This window comes from Schistosoma haematobium, chromosome 7, assembly GCF_000699445.3.
Source record: "Schistosoma haematobium chromosome 7, whole genome shotgun sequence".
Lineage (NCBI taxonomy): Eukaryota > Metazoa > Platyhelminthes > Trematoda > Strigeidida > Schistosomatidae > Schistosoma > Schistosoma haematobium.
In genome coordinates, this window is record NC_067202.1 from 14341044 (window position 1) to 14363356 (window position 22313).

Below are 22313 nucleotides of genomic sequence, written 5' to 3' on the forward strand. Positions count from 1 at the left end.
AGTATGTCCAACAATTTCCTATCTCAACGAGTGGTGTTTGTTTGTGTAGGAGTGAGTTGGAATAAAGCTAGAGGCAGTCAAATCAAAACATGACATCAATACATCATGTTAACAACTAGACTGGGTCATATTGGTAGGTGAAGACTACCTGGTTAGGGTCCGCGTGGTAACCGTCGTCAGTGGGTGGGGGACGTTCGGTTACTTGGCTAAGAATCAGTCATAATGGTGTAGATGGATTCATTCTTTGCTTTTATCTAGATACAAACTTTCAAGATCTTACGTCTTTTATTTTTGTATTTATTCGTTTCTGTTACTACTTATGCCGTCAGTACTTCTGCTGCTCTGTCGTTTTGTCCTAACAATTTTATCTCGCTATGTTATTATGGTATGGTAACTTGAACCGATGTATCTATATGCCAGGTTCTACTTTGGGCATCTTTTGACAACTGATTTCCTTTCTTGGTAGTTGTGTACATTTTGATTCAATTTTTCGTTCTTACTGTAATCATAGGACTCCGTAATCCAGTTCGTGTGACCGTGAGTCAACAAACACAGAAAGAATTAGAATGCGCGAATAATCAGTCTCTGCAACAACGCATTCCATCTGCCCTTCAAAATTTCTATACAGTAAGTAAATATGTGTTCTATCCATAACAGGTAAGGCGTTTGTTTAACATATTTGTTAAGTATGTCAAGCTGTCTAACTACACGACTGAGGTGCACGTGAACTCCAAGTTTGAAACAAAGAAGTATCCAGAGGACGGAGTTAATATCAGAATATATATGTAACTTAGTTACAAACCTCAGCTCGTGAGGTATCTATGACAACCAACACGCCTGTATGTATATAAAGGAAATATTTTCTTCAATAATAAAATTAAGATTAATTAAAGCATATAATGGAGCTAATAACATCAGGTAGCTCTGTGTTTAAATCCAATAATGACAATATTAATAATTGAACGGAGACTAGGAGTACAAAACCATGAAAGCTATAGCGTTTAAACAAGGATTCAAGGAATTCAAAAAAATTAGAAATAACTGTTCCAGGCGTTGAGAGAATGTAATTACAATAATAGAGAAAGCTAATGTTACTTGAGAATATTACAAAACGAGTATTCGTCACACTATATGCTCAGAGGTTATAGAAATAAAACTGGCTACTGAATACTAATAAGTAATATAGGGTGATACACAAAAAAAGAGTTGAGTGATGAGATAATACAAAAGAACGTAACACTATTGGGGGGACTTCTTATAATGTCATAACTATTTCCTTGTTAATGGTAAAATGAAAATTTTACTAACATTTTGAGTTTACTCTAAATAAATATACAAATTGCATCGATGGGAAGATCCAAACAACCAGTATATATTCATTAAAATTCATTCTGTCGCACAAGCGATTGGCTATCTGGACTCAGTAGCGAAATGGAAAGCGCAATGGTGTTTGAAGAGGACGGTACTTGATCCGAGTTTTGAGGTGGACACCAACTCCAGGATGCAATTACGTTCGGCCAACGAAACTCCCGTCCTAAATCCCATTGCTTTTCACCACTCATCTCTGTCTAAAAGGTGAAAGATATTTGTCTACTTAACGAAAGTAGAGGACAGATGGGAGCTTAAAAAATAACTTACGAAATAAGCAAGGTCGTTAGAACCATAGTGAAGTAAAAAATTGGACGTATCGCTTCTGAGTAGAAAGATGAAGTTGAAATTGATAAGTTGCCGAAATCTTTTCTGTTCATAAATTTCTTATCCAGCTGCCCCTTTTAAGATCAGTTCGTTTGATTTTGCAACCGGTTTTGAATGAAGATTCTGGTAGAAATAGGATGACCAGTTGTTCAATAATATAACTTCTGACTAATTTGCACTTACTGTTAGATATAACCATACTGGATAGTATTCCAGTATATGCTTGAAAAGATCATACTCTGTCCCGCCAATGTAGCATACTGTGCGAGAGTATTTCAACTGACTATAGATAAATATTAAAGTGACTGGAGTTGATCATTTTTGTCTTTTACATATCCCTATATAAGGTATATGCTGAGGGGATTACAATTTATAGCTTATTATTTATTGGCTTGTAAATTTATTGACTTTTATGATTGTGAGCCATGTCGATATGCACAGAATACCTAGTTGGGGTCAGTGAGATTATCGTGAAGAATGTGGTTTGAAACACTGGCTAATATGACTCATAATTGGTCACATAGGCACTGATTCGTCGATTTGTTGTCTTTCATCACACCATGAGTTTTTCAAAATTACTCTTCATACCTTTTATTCCATGAATTCTTACTTTCTCAAATCATATCATCTATACTTAATATTTTCTTCTACAACTATGATACAGTTATTACTCCTACTACTTCGACATCTCAATGCGCTGATATGGTAGGATGCCTTGAACTAATGCGAATATGTCCGAGTTTCTACATCGCATATCACTTGCTGAATAGCTGACTTTACCCATAGAAATCATCTACTTGGTCGTGATGATTTTGTAAGGTGATGGTTGAAAGTAGTCAGCAAGAAACCATGGACCAATGTTTCGGGCTACTTGGCATTCGTTAGCAAGCTGTACCTGTAATCTTAGAGGAACTAATGCTTCTTGGGGGATTCGATCGCGTGTCACCTATCATGAAAGATAGGATTCGGTCTGCACTAAGAAGAACTTGACATACATGACATTAATCACTGCTCGGTGATCAAACAGTTGTAAATGTTTTTCATTTATTCATTTGAACACATAAATATAGATACAGGGAGGCACCAAATATATATGTGCAACACTTATCGTTCGATTTTTGTGAGGGATGGGGTACTTCCCTGGTTCTCAAACCGAATCAGGTAGTTTTCTTTGGGGGCCACTCCTCGAGCCTTTGACCTAGAGGTCTAATACACAAGACAGTCGAGCAACGTCAGGAGATGCAGTTCCATGGCAGCTGGCGACCAACAATAGGCTCATACGCCGTTTATTCCCTCAGGATACTGGAGCCCATGTAAACCATTGTTTTGGAACCAGGGTTTTCCAACTTCCATAAGTGAATCCTCCATATCCACCAACCCGGTTAAAGCACCGAGCATTCGCTTTTCACCCTCTCAATTTCGTAAATAAAACCCCTTTGCGAGAAGGCAATGAGTAGGACTTCCCTGACAGTGGCTATATACTCGTTGCCATGTGAGAGCATTTGAAGAGGGAGAACTGACTTTCTCCACCCTCGACCGTACCAGGGCATTTTTAGGCACTTGTAAATGTAATGATTTTCTTTCTGGCATATACACATATACACATTTTGTTTGTTTTTATTTGGTTTACAGATTGTTGAAACAGATGAGAAAATTTCATTAATTGTACGATTTATTTTAATGCATAGAAAAGAGAAAATCTTAATATTTTTTGCTACATGTGCATGTGTAGATTATTTTTATTGTATACTTAAAGGTTTACTGTCATTGAAACAATCAAAACGTATACAAAGATTACATGGAAAATTGAATAAAAAACGATTTGATCTTTTCACAAAATTTAAAAATACATCTAAGTAAGTGTTGTATTAATGAGTTAAAGTGGTACAATAACAATGACTTAATATTCACTTTTGTGTTTTGATCAGTCTACATGATAAGATTTTTAGCTTATTGTTATCGATTTCAAATGTGTTAATTGATGATATCTACAGATACACACTCACACTTAGTTCACCATGTTTATTTATTTTATTCATTTATTTTAACACATAGATATTGACACAAGGAGGCACCAAATACATATGCGCCACACAAATCTCATTCGATATGTGTGAGGGCTGTGATACTGCCCGGTTGCCCAAACCGAAACAGGTGGTTTTCTTAGGGAGCCACTCCCCGAGCCTTTGACCTGAAGGTGTGATTCACAAAGCAGTGGAGCATCGTAAGGAGATGCAGTCCCATGGTAACCGGTGACCAACGATTGGTTCCTTCAGGATACTGGAGCCCATGTACATTATTGGTTTGGGATCCGGATAAAACGCAGGACATTCGGTTTTCGTCCTCTCATTTTCGCAAACAACACTCCTGTGGTGAGAGAAGGCAATGAGTAGGACTTCCCTGGCAGAGGCTATACACCCGTGACCATCTGAAAGCGAACTCTCCCCACTCTCGGCCCTATCAAGGCACTTGGGGGCAGTTCACCATGTAAACAGTAATACGAACACATATTGATCTGTTAGTAAATTTTTAAAATTTTCTTCATTGGTTTCTAATTTTAATTTGTTTACAGTTGATTTCGTCCCTTCTCATGTGTTAATTTTTATTTATCAGTATAGGGTTGTGGAGATTTTTTTTATTGAGATCATGAGCCGATTGATGATCTCGCGAGCGGGATCGTCGGTGCGCACTTTTGAGGAGTCCCACAAGAGAACGAAACGGCCGTCCAGTGCTTCCAGGTTTTCAATGGTTGTCTAACATCAATCGGTTCATGATCTCAACCAATATTTTTTTATTTAGTTTGATTTTCTCAGTTTGTGATCATTTTAGTTAAGTATCTAGTATCTAGTTATGGTAACTACAGATTCTAGGATTTTGAAATGTTGTGAAGATTACTGAGTTTCATTGAAATCACGAACCGATCTTATCCAGACCACCATTTAAGACCTGGAAACACAGGATGAACTTTTCATCCTACTATAGGACTACTTAGCAGTGTGCTCCCACGATCCCACACTCCGGACTCGAACCCAGGATGACCGTTCAGTGCTTCCAGGATTTTAATGGTGGTCTAACATTGATCAATTCATAATTTCAATGGGCAGTATATGTTAGTGTAGAGTCATGACGAAAAACGAATTGGAAAAAGCTTTTGCGCTATATTCCTTCATTTTGTTTCCCTCTTTCAATAACAATATTGACCGATTACATTATTCTTAAAATTATTGATATTATCAGGTGACATGTTTTACGAGTATGCAAAGGGGGAAGGTGTGATATCTGTTCATCGATGCTGAGGTGGGTGTAGATAGTAAATTTCTAACTGTAATTGTTTCAATGTTATTCTAAATTAACAACTATAAGCAGAGATGAATGGTGTTTGAGATTGGGATTCAAGACGCGCGTTTGTTCCTATTTGGGAATCATCAGCTGGATGAGAAGAATTAAACAACTCATCCGAATGAATTAAATGAATGACTGTTTATAAGTCAACTAGAAATTTGTTGTTTTTCTCTCTTTATTTTAGCGGAATATTATTGTGTACTGATGTAATGGCTCGAGGTATAGATGTACCACATATTGATTGGGTTATTCAGTGTGATCCACCAACAAATGCAAAGTAGGCTTACAATAGAATTTCTAATGTAGTCATTTTTTTCTTGAAAGTTAAATCTCCTTATTTGTTACAAGGATATAAGTAGTTTTCCCTTTGATATGATGAGCAAGGGTTCTACTGAATAGTCAAATGGAGGAATGAGCGACCTACAAACTCATTTCCTCCAGTCACATATGACATTTAATCATGTTATTTCTGTGTTAATATATTCTTGGCATGAATATATCATTTTGTATTATTTTGAACACTAGTTAAATGGTCTTATCCGTGATCCTAAATTATTCAGTGACTTTATTTAATAGTTCCATTCTGTGATCAGCTATTACTCGACCATAAATCGTATCATTCCATATGGTCTGTCGATTGATTAACATACTTCTTTTCTATTTTAACCAATGAATGTTCTTTTTATCAAATCATAAAATCCTACCTCATAATTATCCCTATCAGAACATCGATCTTTTCTAAGTATAGTTCAATACTCTGTCAGCCTCAATACGTTAACATTCAGTAGAATACAATGTAAAGTATCCTGGTTCCTGATTTGATTTGTTTAAGATTGTTAGTGTTATGATGTGCATTGCCCGAGTGTGATACTGGTACACAAACGTCCTATATGCGAACCCTTAATTGGTTACTAAATAAGACTAATGGTGAAAACGAAAGTTTGTTTGGCTAAACTGTATTCAATACGTAGGCACTCATATATATTTATAATCCAAAGGATTGTTGAGCAACGTCAAAAGATGCTATCCCACGGTAATCAGTGACCAATAATAAATCCAAACGCTATTCTTTCCTTGAGGATCCTGTAGCCTATGTTCACTTTTATCTTGGGATCAGGGTTTGACTCTTTCTTAAAGGATTTTTTATATCTTTATCAAACCCAATCTAACCTGCAGACTTTCACATTTTACTGTTCCATTCTCGCAAACAGTACTCCCACCGCTTGAGAAGATTTTGATCTTTCACGTTGTAAGGCTCATCATCCTAAATTTACAGTATCAATATTGTTATCGTTTATCAATCAAAATTGTGAAAATTCTTTACCATTTTGTCAAATTGTTTTCATGTAAACTTTATTTACTAATTTAATATATTTTAAATTTCAGTGAATTTGTTCATCGTTGTGGTCGAACCGCTAGATGTGGACTTGAAGGCAATGCTTTATTGTTTGTTACTTCTCAAGAAGCTGCATATATCAATTTCCTTCATATTAACCAACAAGTATATATTAAATATATTTTATGCATTTTTTTGTACTATTATGATTGAAGACATAATGTAAAGTGGCGGTGACTTTATGTTTAGGACGTTCAACTTTCAACCATTAGGTGTTGGTGGTCTCCTGTTCGAAGTCCTGACTCAACTACTTCAGTTCAGACAACATTGTTGATTATATACTAAATCATTCGATCAAGTATAGATTATTATTATTATCTTCTTACTTATGTGTTCTAAATAAGTTCATCTACTGTGGTTTGTACAGTAAATCACAATGTCTAATTTTCTCACTTGGTTTTGGTCCATAGCCTATGACAAAACTATGAAATAGTGATTCAGTGCTTAAGATTTTCGACTTTTGAACTAATACTTGATTGTATGTTTAAATCCCACTTCACCTGCATACAACAACTACCAGGGAAGTCCCACTCACCACTTTCTCGCAACACGGGGGTCGTTGATGAAATTCGGAGGACAAAAAGCAAATGTCCCGTGATTTAACCGGGTTGGTGAATATGGAGAGTCCATCTAGGGAAGTTGAAAAACCCCGATTCCAAACCAATGGTGTACATGGGCTCCAGTATCCTGAGGGAATAAATGGTGTATGAACCAATCGTTGGTCACCAGCCAGCATAGGACTGCATCTCCTCACGATGCTTGACTGCCCTGTGGATCAGACCTTTAGGTCGAAGACTCGGGGTGTGGTTCCCTAAACAAACCATCTGCTTCGGTCTGGGCCCCCGGACAGTATCACAGCCCTCACACAAATGGAATGACTTATGTGGCGCATTTGGTGCCTCCTTGTACCAACGTTTATGTGATTAAATAAAATAATAAAGAAATAAATGCTTCGAAGTTACATTCTTTCACGGATATTTGCGTTCTCCAATCTTAGTTATTGATTTATATCATAAAACTGTATATGAGATTCTTTCATAAAGATAAATTGTTTCCGTTACAACTTTTTTTGTCGGAACAATTCTATAATTTTTGTACTAAGATTTGTCTGCCGTGCGCTTACTATTTCTTCTACAACTTAATAGTGTTTTAAACTTGACTAGTTATTCACCTGACCAATACTGTTGACCTCGATTCGACGCAAGATAAAGTCTTAACGATCCACTATTCATAAGCTTTTCTCTATCCCCTGTCTTGAGTCCAAAAAGTCAGTAACCAGTTTCTATTATTATTATTATTATTATTATTATTATTATTATCATATTTGAAACATGGATTTATAAACAAATATACTGAATCGCATTGCACGGTTGATATATAAACAAGCCAAAAGTATCTGTGAATAGGGAAAACTATGAATAATCGATTGACAACGAAATAGGAATTATATACAGTACAATAGTAGTAAATATGTTCAATGGAAGCTCAAGATAAACACAATATATAAATATAATAATCCAGTTACTTATTAATTATATAATATAAATAATTTGTGGATTGGTTGAGGTTAGACATTAACACAGTTGGATACCGACCGGCTCAGTGGTCTAGAGGTTAAGCGTTTGCGCATGAGACTGAAGGCCCTGGGTTCGAATCCCGCGGGCGAGATCGTGGATGCGCACTTCTGAGTAATCCCACAATAGAACAAAATAGCCGTCCAGTTTCTCAATAGTGGTCTAACATTAATCGGTTGATGATCTCAATCAAAAATACAAATAATAGTTCGAAACCCAGTTCCAACTTTTACAATATTCATCCTATCATAACATTATTTTATAGAGATATCTTTACATGGATATATATTTATTTTCGATGAAAATTTATCAGGTAAATTTATTACATATGGAACGCGATGAACTTAATCAACATATAGCTCCGTTGACTACAGTCGATACGTTAGATTCTATCACTGAACGAATTCGAAATCTTTGTAAAAAAGACAAGTAAGTACATTCATATTTTCAGGCATTTTCAGTCGTAACCTTAATAGATCAATAATGTGGTTTTTTTTAAAAAAAAATTCTCAGAAGGGTTTTTTTCACAAAGTTGTTGGCAAGGTGTACCTAATATCTTGAAGAAACTAATACCGTTGATGGGATCTGAAGCTGCGCTGTGAATGTGGGAGACTGTAATGAATAGACTGGGCATAAGTTTTGTCGCAGGATGATGAGCTTTATTTGGTGCAACTGTATTCATTATACTGCTCGATTGGTTTTCTGTTTCTTCGTGAGTGGGTACTGCAGCAATTTCATGAGCATTTAACAAGACATCGTCTTTCTGTGAGATGGACAAGTCACTGTTTGTACATTGTGTTTCAGGGATAACTGGATTTGAATCCAATAAAGGGCATGTTTTTGAAATGGACCTTACTGGACCATTGAACGGATCATGTATGACTGCTACTGTTTCGTTTAAGTTACTGCTCATCAAGGATTCATGGAGGCTTTTGTTGACACATTCATTCATTCTGCAATCATTTTGCAGCTTTGTACGCAATTTAGAAATTAATTCATTCACCGTCTTAATGATGATACTCTTACTTTTCAGAAGTAATCTTATGAGTCTTTGAGCATTTGACTTGACTAGAGTCGTATCTGAACCACTATTCAAAAAGACACATCTACAAACCTCTTGGTTCCTTAGGCTTTAAAACGTATAGGAATTAGACCCAGAAACACACACTCTTTTGGCGGTTCTATCTACACACAATGGCTTTCTTTTAATTGCCTACTCGAGGAATCTCAGAATTTTGTGGGTTTATGCAGCAATAAGTGATACCGATCTTTTCATGCTGCAACATTACACATGGAACGACCTTTACGATCTAATCTGTAGCCTTTTCTAAGACAAAAAAAACAGAAACCTTTCTCCCTTGCCGTTGACTGTTAACCACGAGAATCAGGAACATTTCTCAGTTACTTGATTTTTTCCTTATACTACACATGTTGGCCTGACATCAATTTTATCAAACATAGCTGCTGTGTGGAACAAGCTGCCTTGCTCAAATGTAGTCTGATGCTTGTCACAATTTTCTTAAATCTACCGAGTAACATTCCTGCACAAGAAGATGTGAATAATGTCAACTCGGTAAATGTAGGTGTGTCATACGGTTTACCTACTCTGGCCGTATTTATTGTGATTTACACATCAAAAGTTTCTTCAAAAATTTTACTTCGTCTATGTTGATATTCTCTTTTATTTAAAAGACTATTACATGAGAAAGCAATACGTGCATTTGTATCGTATGTTCAATTTTATCGAAAACACGAATGTAATTTACTACTGAATTATAAAAGTAAGTAATTGATGTGTTCTTATTTTAAGTATAATCAATAATAGCATTCTTTCAGAACAAAAATTATCCTAAATTGATTAGACTCTCTATTCTTAATCATTTTTTTTCTTGTTTTCATTATCTTGACTATTTCTACACTGCATATATAGGATTAATGTTCTCTTACATGGTACTTATTTGGAACGGTGGCTCAGTGGTTAGGAGGTTCTATGTCCGATCTGTTAGTCTGAAGTTCGAACCACGTTTTGTCTAATTCAGTCTAGTCTGTTTGGTAGTATTATAAGCCTACACACTTAAATTGTAGCTGAGATTGAATTATGTATATGGTAAGTAGGTTGATATATAACCCATTCCTTCAAAGAACTCTATCGTGGCGGTAATTAGACTAATTGTTTTTATTAAAGTAGGATGTTTCAGTCTAGAAATGAACTGTCTTCTTTAAAAAACACAAGAAAACATAACTATTTATCCAAGAAATAAGAGTTTTATTCGTTGAGCTTGTTTGTAATTAAATTTCGTGTTCAGAAGTAAATGGTTGCATGGGAATCGGAAGTATGGGGAACCACTGTTACTCCTAATTCTTATGGACTAACGATTACTTTCTCAAGTGTTTTCTCAAATCCCGTTATATTCAAAAGTCTATATTTGTTATCGTTTCGATAAGTCACAATATTCTTTAATGACACTTCGAATTCCAAGCTAATGTGTGTTTCCTTTCTTATCTTGTCACTGACTACTGCAAAATACAAATATTTCAGGACAACCATTGACAAATAAGAAGCACTAAGGTGTTTCGTCCTAGTATGTGACTTCAGTACTCAGACTGAGCTCAGGACCTTCATTTTCTACACGAACGCTTAAGTGTTAGACCACTGAGATAGAATCCGATGATGTACATGTCTACTTTCAAATAATGCACGATTTTGTGTGACCATCTGTCATCGTTTCCTTGGAGTAACTTCCATACCCGACACGGTTGAACTTCACTGGTCATAGCTATTCACTAAAATTCCAGAATTTTTTCTTGAAATTAGTCATTGGTGAAAATATGATAATTATCAACATAGTGGTTTAATATGGATTACTAAATGTTCTTGAGATCATATTTTTTTCATCCAATCGTTACATTTACTTGTCCAAATGGTATTAATTTATGTTTTTTCGCTTAATTAGAATTGGATTATGGTCGATTAGCCAACGGTTTTGGACTTTTAAAACTCCCATCTATGCCAGAATTACGAACTGGTAATGTTAGTTCATTTAATCCATCAAATGTAGATATATCGAAATTAGCTTACCGGTATGTTATACACGCCATAGTTTTCTTTTTATGTATTTTCTTGTTTGTTTTTTGCTGTGTTATACGGTCGGCCGAGTCTGACACTGATATATATGCGAGGCCAACCAGCTACTCGCGTGACAAAACCAAGATTCAGTAGAACTCTTTTATTGGTTATTAGTTATTTATTTAATTGAACACATAAAAATTGGTACAAGGGGGCACCCGGTACATATGCACTACATCGTGAAATAATTGTCATCTCATCAGATTTGTGTGAGGGCTGTGATACTGCCCGAGTGCCCAAACCGAAGCAGGTGGTTTTCTTAGGGGGCCACACCCCAAGCTTTTGACCTAAAGGTCTGATCCACAGGGCAGTCAAGCATCGTGAGGAGATGCAGTCCTATGCTGGCTGGTGACCAACGATTGGTTCATACACCATTTATTCCCTCAGGATACTGGAGCCCATGTACACCATTGGTTTGGAATCGGGGTTTTTCAACTTCCCTAGATGGACTCTCCATATTCACCAACCCGGTTAAATCACGGGACATTTGCTTTTTGTCCCCTGAATTTCATCAACAACACCCTCGTGTTGCGAGAAAGTGGTGAGTAGGACTTCCCTAGCAGAGGCTATATACGCGTGGTCATGTGAGAGCATTTCGAGAGGGAGAGTGGGCTCTCCCCACATTTGGCATTCGGGGGCATTTATTGGTTAACCTGAATTAAGATATGGTACACAAATTCATTCATTGGTATATATATATATCTGAAGAAATTAAGTCAGATTTTCAACCAATAGCATATATCCATGTACCTCGAATAACTGAGCATAATCTTGACCAATAGCACACACCTGTCAGCATCTCTCACTTGTCCTTCGACTGATCCAGCCTATAACCTCTCCTTCCCAAAAAATATAGGTCTGACACTTTTAACCCAATTGCAGGAATTCCGATGTGGGATATAACATATTTGACCAACTATTTCTTAATATTTATAATCACACCACATTCTTACACTGAATGAAAATTATCATTTTAGTGCCTTTTGAATGTACATCATACTATGACCGAAGCGCACGTGTTTGTGCCTAAAAAACCTATATTCTGCTTGTTGGTTTTGTTATATGATTTTAGTCAGCGACCATGGGTTAGAACAGTAACAAATAACATAAATGTATTCATTCTTGTGTATCATAGAATATGGATCATTTATTGTACAGAAATACGACTCACTAAAATCTAACTGTTCTAAGTACATAATACTCAGAGAAAACTATAAAATGTCTTGAAGGGAGAGTGTGTCAGCAAATAAAGACATCATCACATTATGTACTACTTCGATTTCTTGTATTAGATAATCATCAGTTTAGTATGTTTGATAATCGTAATTTTATTGAAGTTCCATTCTTCAAGTCGAATGAGATAGTTTAATCATGAAGCTTTCATCATCCTTCTGGACTATATCTAGAATCATCTCAATGGAGGGAAGATAATAAAAATGACAGGATCTTAACGTCGACCAGATAATATATCAGTTATATACAGAAAAATCTAACTAGATTAGCTCAGCCCAATGTTTGCACTAACTATAATGTCCAGAAGGAAGATGAAATGCTTCACAATTAAACTTCTTTCTCAGAGAACAAAACTCCGTTGAAATCATCCACTTAAACTATAATATTTCTTTATCACCTCAATGATTATTACAGTATTATTTTTTATCCTTTGTCACAAATATATTTATTTTTGCAACTAAGAATAAGAGATAGTGTTAGCAAGACATAGATTGGATTAAAGCATGCTCCATACACGATTGCATTGGTGCACACTGATTGGCTAATTCTTATCCTTACCTACTTATTCTTACTTCCATCTACCCTTGTTATTTGGGATATAAAATTTCTTTCCTGTCCAACCGTGTTCTGATTTGGGGACTTGTCAGGTGAATTGGTGTCCAAGAATACTAAGCAATAGGAATAGCTCGGTTGTAATAAGAAAGAATTATAACAGTGGGCTAATCGATTAGGGTTTCTCCGCGTTGGTTCGAACTCCATCCCTGTCGCCACTATAAATGCTAACTTGAAAAAGTTAATTGTTACATAAGAATTGATGTTTGTTGTAGGTTAAGCATTCAATACTATCTATCCTAAGGTGGACTATTTTTTATATTTTTGTAATAAATCTAGATATCCAGTTTAGGATATTTTTATATTGTTTTTATTATAATCATTTATTTAATTGATATATGTCTTACCATTTCGGAATTATCGTTGCTCAACTACTCATGATACATTAAACCTGTCAAAAGTCAACCAACTGGTAAGTGCATGCTATTAGACAACTAGGGTGCTTTAATTTCTAACGGATCTATTTGTATATATGATTCAGTTTAGCCAAATTTCATTTCTCAATTCCTGTCATTCCTCTAGAGTAACTAGACCATTTCTGAAAAGTGTGCATACCAATACCAACTCACGAACACCACACGTCACGAATATTCACTTATAATCCCTCTTTGTAACAATTATGATCTAGTTGTATGCTTATTAATTAACATTCCTTATTTTCGATGCTGTATGTTCATGTAATTACTGTATATAATTTTGGGTCAAATAGAGTGAGAGAAATAGTACTGCAATTACAATTCGATCAAATGTTTAATGGAAGACTATATTGTGTAAAAACTCATTAATAAGACGTAATAAAGAGGGATGAATACGAATTAAATGAATCATGTATTGAGGAGATTATCAATGACATTTAATCAATAGCAATAACAATAACAATAATAGTAATAGGATAAACCTGAGGAAGTCCAGACAAGTTTGTTGGACGAAACGTTGGAATTATTTTATATTTCAATCGCTGAGATTATTTCAAATATAATTTTCACACATAAATAATAATACAAGAATTTGTGAATACAGATAACAGAGACAATTACATTTGACTACAAAAGGTCGTAATTACAATAGTCAAATTGGGTCATTCGATAGATAAGATTACTATCGATTAATTGGCCTTGAGGTTGGCCAGGGGAGGAGGAGCGGTTGAAGATATTTCTTTTGTATGCGTAGCTCAGGTCTCTTCATTCGGATGGCTACTGCTTCAGTCGTTTGAAGGACTTTAAGTCTGAAAAGTGTTGGTAAAATATTACTGACCCGATAAATAATTGAAAAGGATTGGTTTATACTGGCACTGGATCAGAGATCAGTTACTGAAAGGTCTGGAAAATCAAACAGCCGAAAGCAAATTTCCAACTGACTCTAAAAGATATGTACATAATTTCTCAATTGTCGAACTAGATAAAGAAAAACTAGAGGTATTATCCTTAGGTCTTACGTTGCTCCTGACTGACTAACTTTATCTTTTTATCTTCCAAGAAATATACATTGTTTATTCTACGAATACAAGTTTCGTATTAACATAACCTTATTCCAACTAAATAATGGGAAAAAAAAGTGAAAATTTGTATTTCTTTATTGTTTATTTCAGGGATAAAAGTGTAGCTAAACAGCGTGAATTAATGCAGTCATCTGATGAAACACATGGAGAAAATAAACCTAAATGGGTTAGTAATATGCGAGCATGTGTTTGTTTCTCTTAACTGTTACATAAAATCTATCATTCATTTATTTGTATACGCTTTGTGATAACTTATGGACGCTCACTAATATTACGTGACAGAGCCATTAACCAAAATATTGATTTCTATTACTTCATCAAGGAGTCGACCAACACTAGTAACCTTGAGTGACTGTTAAGTTGATATCGGTTATCAACCCTCCATAGTTCCTCTCTTTGCCCTCCCTATTGAATCCAGAACACAGTATTCATCCTCCACTGTATTAATAATATATATCAAACGTACGTAGTTTAGATACAAACAGACCAGATCTCATCACAAACCATAAAGTGAAAAATACTAGTTATACAAGTTCAATGACTCAAAAGTGACTGTTAGTATAGGAGATTGTAACTACATGATTGAGAATAACTTAAGAATAGTAAATCGTATAACAGTAGTTAATGGGTCAAATGAAAGTAGCCTATGATAAATGCAGTTATAAAGATATGATAATCTGGTTACTGAGTAATTTTGTTAGAAGAGTATATACCATAATAGTTCATAAATTCTTCCCGAAAGTTACCACTGCTTTAAATTTCGTTGGATATATCACTCTGCTGATGTTTTAAAGCCTAAACCTTTGAGCTGTAAGATTTTATGTTTTAGATTTGTTGTAATTAACTAATTATGTCTGTTGGCAGTGTGTATGTGATCTGCATGATGTTATTAAAGGATGTACAACTTATCTTAAATCTAATTACTGAAATAATGTAGAAGTACGTTCTCTGTGAATTCGTATGTTTTATGGTTTAATGGCGTAATTTAAATATATCTATTTATATGCCACGTTATACTACTTTAATACCATAATGCAACCTGTTAACGAGACTATACTTCCATTAGACTCCATACTCGATCAATACTGTATACACATACTGGAGTCACGTAGCACTAAATCTTTCACAACCAAAAATAGAGAAACAGTTTATGCGCCAGATAAAATTTTATTCAGCACAATTACAAGCTTCCAAATGCCATGGTACGGTCGAGAATGGGGATGAGGTTAAGTCAGCTCTACCTCTCAAAAAGGTTCTCACATGGACACGTGGATACAGCCATTGTCAAGGAAGTTCTAGTTACTACCTTCTCTCAATGAGGGTGTTGTTTACGAGATTGAGAGGACGAAAAGTGAAGCTCTGGCGCTTTAACCGGGTTGGTGGACACGGATGGTCCACCTAGAGGAGTAGGGAAACTCTGATTTAGAACCAATGGTGTACATGGGCTCCAGTATCCTGAGGGAACAAATGGCGTATGAACTTATTGTTGGCCACCGGTTACCACGGAACTGCATCTCCCTACGTTGCTCCACTGTTTTGTGGATTAGGCCTCTAGGTCAAATACTTGGAGAGTGGCCTCCTAAGAAAACCATCTTATTCGGGTTGGGCTCCCGGTCATTATCCCAGTCCCCACACACTGAATGACAAAGTGTGGAGCATAAATATTCTTTGCCCTTTTGTACCAATGTCCATGCGTTTAACCAGATAATTAACAAACTGCTTACGGTTAATGAGTTCAGAATAGAAAGGAAATTACAAAGTAAGCAGTCAGTAGTATGTATCTAACTCTGCACACTCTGATCAACCACAATTACATGTCATTTTTCTCGTCCGATTACTATAAGATTTATACATCAAATGTACTCACCAATAGACGTCAAAGGAGCAAAAATGTTGGTTAACATTTATGAATCAATATGAATGGTATTAGCCAATCACTTAAAGAAAGCATTATTACAATGCTTACTATAATTAGATTTTACAAATAATTTTATGAGCTGTGTTATATATTAGTAAAGTTCTTGTCGTTTGGGTACAATTCAAATCTGGATTACATTCGTAAGGGTGGGTTTTAATAGAAATAGTTGGTTATTAATGATTCCGTTCAGATAAGTTTAATAAAGACAGCGTGTTGGTTTTAAGAAAATTAGCTGTTTGCTGAATGCTAAGCTCAAATCTTCACGCTAAACAGTTATTGTAATTGTTAATGCTTATATAATTATGTTGTAGTAAGATTCTATTGACGTCTGGTCCTCTGGGCTGATGAGCGTTAGCTACCGAGTCCTTTGATACTGCTGAGGTTGACCTGCTTCGGTTTGTGCACCAGGGCAGTATCCCAACCCTCACACATATCGAATGAGATTTGTGTGGCGTATATGTATTTGGTGCCTCCTTGTACCAATATATATATGTGCTGAGGTTGGAGAGAGTCTGCTCTCTCTCTCAAAATACTGTCATAGTCATATCCTTACATCCATTGCCAGACAATCCTAGTCCTTACGTCCACGAAATAAGGGTGTTATTTGTGAAAAATAAAGTATGGAAAGTAAGTGGAGTTGGTTCATACAGAGGATCCACCTAAGAAGTAGAGTTGGTATAATCTGTTTATGAACTAAAGTTGTACATGAGCTCCAAGATTCTCAACTGAAGAATATTATTTGAACATGTTTGTGGTTATGGAATATCGTGTTACTGGATCTCCTGATGTTGCCCCATGGCCTTATATATTAAAGCTCCGGGTAAAAATGTTCGATTAGTAGTCTACTAATAGAATCACTTGTTTCGTTGGCATCTTAACCTACATATAAATTCTATTTCATCTGACGATTATTACTGTTTGTTCTCAGTTGTACCATGTTTTATTCGGATTAAATTAATATACACTGTTTAGTACATTAAAAGAATGTTTTCCTTAGATTATTTACCTAATTATTTAATACTGTCATTCTATGTCTTTATCGATCCTGTCGTTACGTGTTTTCTTTACCCTACAGTTAATTAAAAAGGAAAAAAATAAAGCATGGATTGCCAAAAAGAAACGAGCACGTAAAATTAAAGCATTAAAGAAACAACATTTAGTTAATGAATCTTCGCACCCGGAAATCTGTGAAAGGAAGAATAAGGAGATAATAGAAACTAAACAGGAGAATAATGTAAAAGATATTGATGAATTACTTGTCGACTATAGATTATTAAAGAAATCGTATAAGGGGAAGGTATGTAGGTTTGTGTTACATTTAGTAGTTTATTTTCATGTCCATATTATTTAAGAATAAACTACTAATTTATTTCTCATCACAAGTATCTAACAAGACATTTTACTTATGAGAAATCGAATAAACTTGTAGGATTTAAGTTTAAGATTGGTATTAATACACCTACCCAAAGCGCTAGAATAACAGATCTAATCTAAGGTTGTTCACTTAACATGATGGGACGCGATCTCACGCCTAAGTCACTTCACTAACTGTACCGGCTCACTCCATCCTGGTAATTATCTATATTGCTTACAAAAACTTTTGAATAATACAGTTAGGCTGGTGATAGAACAATATATTTATTATAAAGAGAGATTAATAGCAAACAAGCTAGAGAGGTCAATTCATGCAATTTTGTTAATTTTCCTCGCATGGACTTTTTTGACCATTATTTTTCATCAAGTATTCAATGGCCAGTGTAAGTCTTCGAAATTAGTGTACTTTTTTCTTTAAGGGTGATTTATGGTAACGATTTAGTGTTATTCCATTTTCACTACAAACAACTGTGTGACAACCTTTGTACATCCTGTAAGACTAACAGATATGGTCTGTAAATGTAATTTGAGTAGTTGTACTACAGGTAGTTAACAATTGTACTTTGATAACTAAAAAAGAGGAACAATTAACAAATGGTGTGTATGCGCACTATTGTAACGGACGCTATTCACGAACAAGTTTGTAAGTAGTGTGAAGCGGAACGTGGCATCGAAGTTGCAACAATTGTCAGACGAAATGAAGAGTTTCAGGGCATCGAAAGCACGACGCTAGCGAAGCACACCGAAAGATGGAAACGGACGATGTTTATTATGTAAGTACTTTGTGACTTCTCACAATGAAGATACATTCCTATTGCCTTATTTTACACTATTTCTGGAAATTTTTATAGATTTCAGAAGGGTTTATTATCTAACAATTGGTAACTATACTCAGTTGCCTCAACCTCTGTTTGTTCGCCTGCATCAGAGTACATGAAATTATCTATTTACACACACGCTTTAAAAGTGATAAGTGTTCGATACCGTGAACAAGAAAATAAAATATGTCTGTAAACGTATTGTTCGTTTGGGTTGTATAAGAATCAGTATATAGCTTGATAAAATAGGTAGATAGGTAGCTTGATTCATTATAGTCAATATAATTGACATAAATAAAAAAACTCTCCATTTCGCTCTAATTATTGATCTTCACTTGATTTGTAGTCGTACTTCTCTTGTTTCTCTTTGCTGTTTCGTACATAATTTTTTTATTTGTTTCCACTTGTTCGTTGTTGTTTTTAAATCTACAAACTTGATAGGATTTTGCATTGTGTGTCGGATTTTGCTTTGATGCCCATGGTTATCTAGTCTTGAGTTAATTACTTAGTTGTAAACCTACTAATTAAATGACCAAGTTTGTTTTCTAAGCTGTACGATCCGAAATATATCTGTAATAAATTCAAAGTCAATATATAAATTATATGTTTGTCTAGCCCTCCGCCAGACCTGAGGGTTCTGGATCTGATTCTCAGTGAGATCGTAAATGCACACTTTTTTGGTGCCTCAGACTAATCGCCATCCAATGCTTTCTATTTTGTATAGTTATCCAACTAAGTTCTGTTTGTGTTATCAAGCTGTGCAATTCAACAATTCCCAGAAACTTATAGAAGAATAATAATCATACGATTACTAGTGCCTAGTTTCATGAGGTTATTTTCAAAGTTCCTGTGAAAGTTCGTTATCGATAGAGTTTAACCATGTTGAGTATGTGAGACAGTCGCAATATAGAAGAGAATGTGAGATAATTGTGTAAAATCGCAAATTGCATGCTTATTAGAATTGCAATATAGTCAGTTCTGTTCACTAATTGACTAGATAGTTCTAAGTGTATGGTTATAGTAAATGAAGGATTATGAGTTGTAAAAACTGTGTTATATCTCTGTCTATATAATAAATTTTGGAAATGTTTCTGGACTATTCCCTAATATGCGTAAGCAGTAATATCATCAGCACTAATTTGAATTTAATAGATATTTTATTTTTGGTATTTGTAGATCAAGGAAAAGTGATTAGTAACTTCTACTGATATACTCGTCATGCCACAAGGAAGAAACAAATTGGAATTTGCCTTTTAAACCACTACCACCTTTCTGTATATGTTCATTGACTATCAAATACCTAGCCTTTTGTAAATAAAAGAATACTTATACCATACATTAAATGTTAACAAAGACATTTTGGCGTGTCTTTATTTTTTATTGTAAGTCTTTTTATACTGTAGGTTTATCCGCGTATCGAGCTTCCGAAAATCTAAGACTGTGGGGTTCTTGAACCGTCATGAATTTCCTAAATTAGATGGAAAACATTCTAAAATGTTGCAAGGATGTCCAGGTCTATTTCACTCCTGTCTCTTTACTCTCTTCAAGAGTTTACTAGTCAATAGTAGAATACTCTTTGGCCAGTGATAAAGTTATTACGTCAAAAACTAATGTGTTAATATATCAATTATAAATTATACGCACAAGAAAAATACACAGGACGTTACTTAAATCGTCAGAGATTGGCTAGTTTGAATTTCTGTCGGTCCGGTAATACACGATTATAAGTAGTTAATAATTCTAATCACGAGATGCATATCCAGACATAGCATATAAAGAGAACATCACTGAGATAGCAAATATATTAGAGTTCTTGTTGTGACTTTCGCCGGGCTAGCTATCATGTGACTGATTCGCCAATCAGAATACAACCTATGCCATCTTAACACCGGCACAACTATGACGTATCGACCGGTATTAGCAACCCAGCGTCCTTATTGGTCATTTTTCTGCCAAGCCCTGTCTGTCAAGTTCAGAACGCCAATAACAACTTCCACTGTACGAGTCATTTATTCCAGGCGTGCTTGGTTTATATACAGGCAAACAAGAGCACATCATACCATAATTAAAAAATGACAATTGTACAAGATCGAGACAAAAAGTGGTTATGATTGTGAGAGACTGTAATTATTAAACTGGGGATAATCTATAGGTCGAAATAAAGCCTATAGTGAGAGTGCCGAATTATGGTCTGCTATGATATTAGTACTACTCTAATAATAGACAATCCCAAAATTATAGGTTTGTCATGATATAACTGCCTAATCTATGAGGTCTTACATGGCGGTATTATTATTATGTACATCAACTCATCGCGTCATAACAATCATCAATATATGATGAAGAACACGCTAAGGCTAGAAATAGAACAATATGAATAGAAGATCATGTTACAACACTTAGGAGTGACTACGCCTACGAGGCCAAGCCATGCCGTCAATCCTGAAACGTGAACACGAGACAGTCGGAAAATACATTTTCAACATTTAACGCGGATAAATCTAAACGATGGAGAAGGCGGGAGAAATTGGTCATACTGCATGAATTGGCCTATTATTTGAGTAGTACTAATATCATAGTAGACCATAATTCTAAGACTTTTTCAGAAGCATACTTAGAACAGCCATTAGACAAACAAAAAGCAGGCGCGGCTCACGTGACCTGGAAGCTCGTAATTTAGACCTGTATGGTACAGTCGAGCTACAAGGGAATTACTTTTTATTCGCCATATCTCTCGTAAATCTCCTCACATCAAGATATCACTAAATCGATTTAGTATTGTGCTGCTCCTGAGAGGACATCCATGGGAAATATAATGCGGATCACTTAACTGTAGAAATCATTGCCTGAGGCCATGGTAGCCGAATAGAACTCATTACTACATATTAACTTCCATGGTTATAAGAAAGCATTTGACAGTGTGGATAGAAGAACATTATGGAAGCTTCTACGAATCTACGTAGTACTTCAGAAGATTGTCAAAATCATAGGGAATTCAGACGAAGGACAACAGTGCGAAGTTGTGCATGAAGGACAGCTGGCAGATGCATTCCACGCAACGACCGGAGTCAGATATGGATGCCTACCTTCTCCTTTTCTTTCTCAGGTCGGCTGGATCATGATGACCTCTACATCTCGAAGGAATCACAGGATATAATGGATAGCTTGCGTGCAACTATATAGCACTTTATATTACCGATTACTGGGAAGCAGGAGCGGTTTGAAACAATAACACAACAGTCTGGACCTCTAAAGTAAGAACGCGACGTATTGACACAACAGATATATATTTGAAAATTAAAAGACGTGGTTTGAGCATCAAAAGGAAAAACTTATTACAAAATTGTTCTATCCACCGTTCTGTAGGTTCAGCTTACGTAGGGCTTGTTACTCACCCTCCAGTAGACTTACTCTTTGTTACCCTGCAATAAGAAAAACAGAGTCGCGTTAGTAACGTCGTGTTATGTTTTTCGCTACTGTTACCACTAGATGATTTGAACTTTGCAGACGACCTAGCCTTTCTATATCATACACACTAACACATTCGTGTGAAGACAGCCACTGTAGTAAAAGCCCTTGCATCAGTATGCCTCAGTACACACAAAAAAACCTGGATCCCAAAATACTACTCGGAGAACACCAAACCAATCACACTTGATTGAGAAGCTATGATGATAGTGGAAATTTTCACGTACATCATCATCGATGAACAAGGACTATCTGATG

At 35.5% G+C, this 22313-nt stretch overlaps 1 protein-coding gene across 1 annotated transcript in view; it reads left to right on the forward strand.

Annotated features, from left to right (window-relative positions):
- The window catches only part of DDX55_1 (ATP-dependent RNA helicase ddx55), an 87904-nt gene that overhangs the window by 9987 nt on the left and 55604 nt on the right, over positions 1-22313 (forward strand). Inside the window, exons 9-18 of the mRNA XM_051218060.1 lie at positions 512-627; positions 3328-3551; positions 5222-5314; positions 6424-6538; positions 8321-8436; positions 9700-9788; positions 10962-11088; positions 14568-14643; positions 17471-17692; positions 19764-19954. Of these exons, the coding sequence (XP_051064494.1) occupies positions 512-627; positions 3328-3551; positions 5222-5314; positions 6424-6538; positions 8321-8436; positions 9700-9788; positions 10962-11088; positions 14568-14643; positions 17471-17692; positions 19764-19778 (1193 nt within the window). The 3' untranslated portion in view covers positions 19779-19954. Of the gene's footprint in view, positions 1-511; positions 628-3327; positions 3552-5221; positions 5315-6423; positions 6539-8320; positions 8437-9699; positions 9789-10961; positions 11089-14567; positions 14644-17470; positions 17693-19763 lie in introns of the transcript that reaches the window.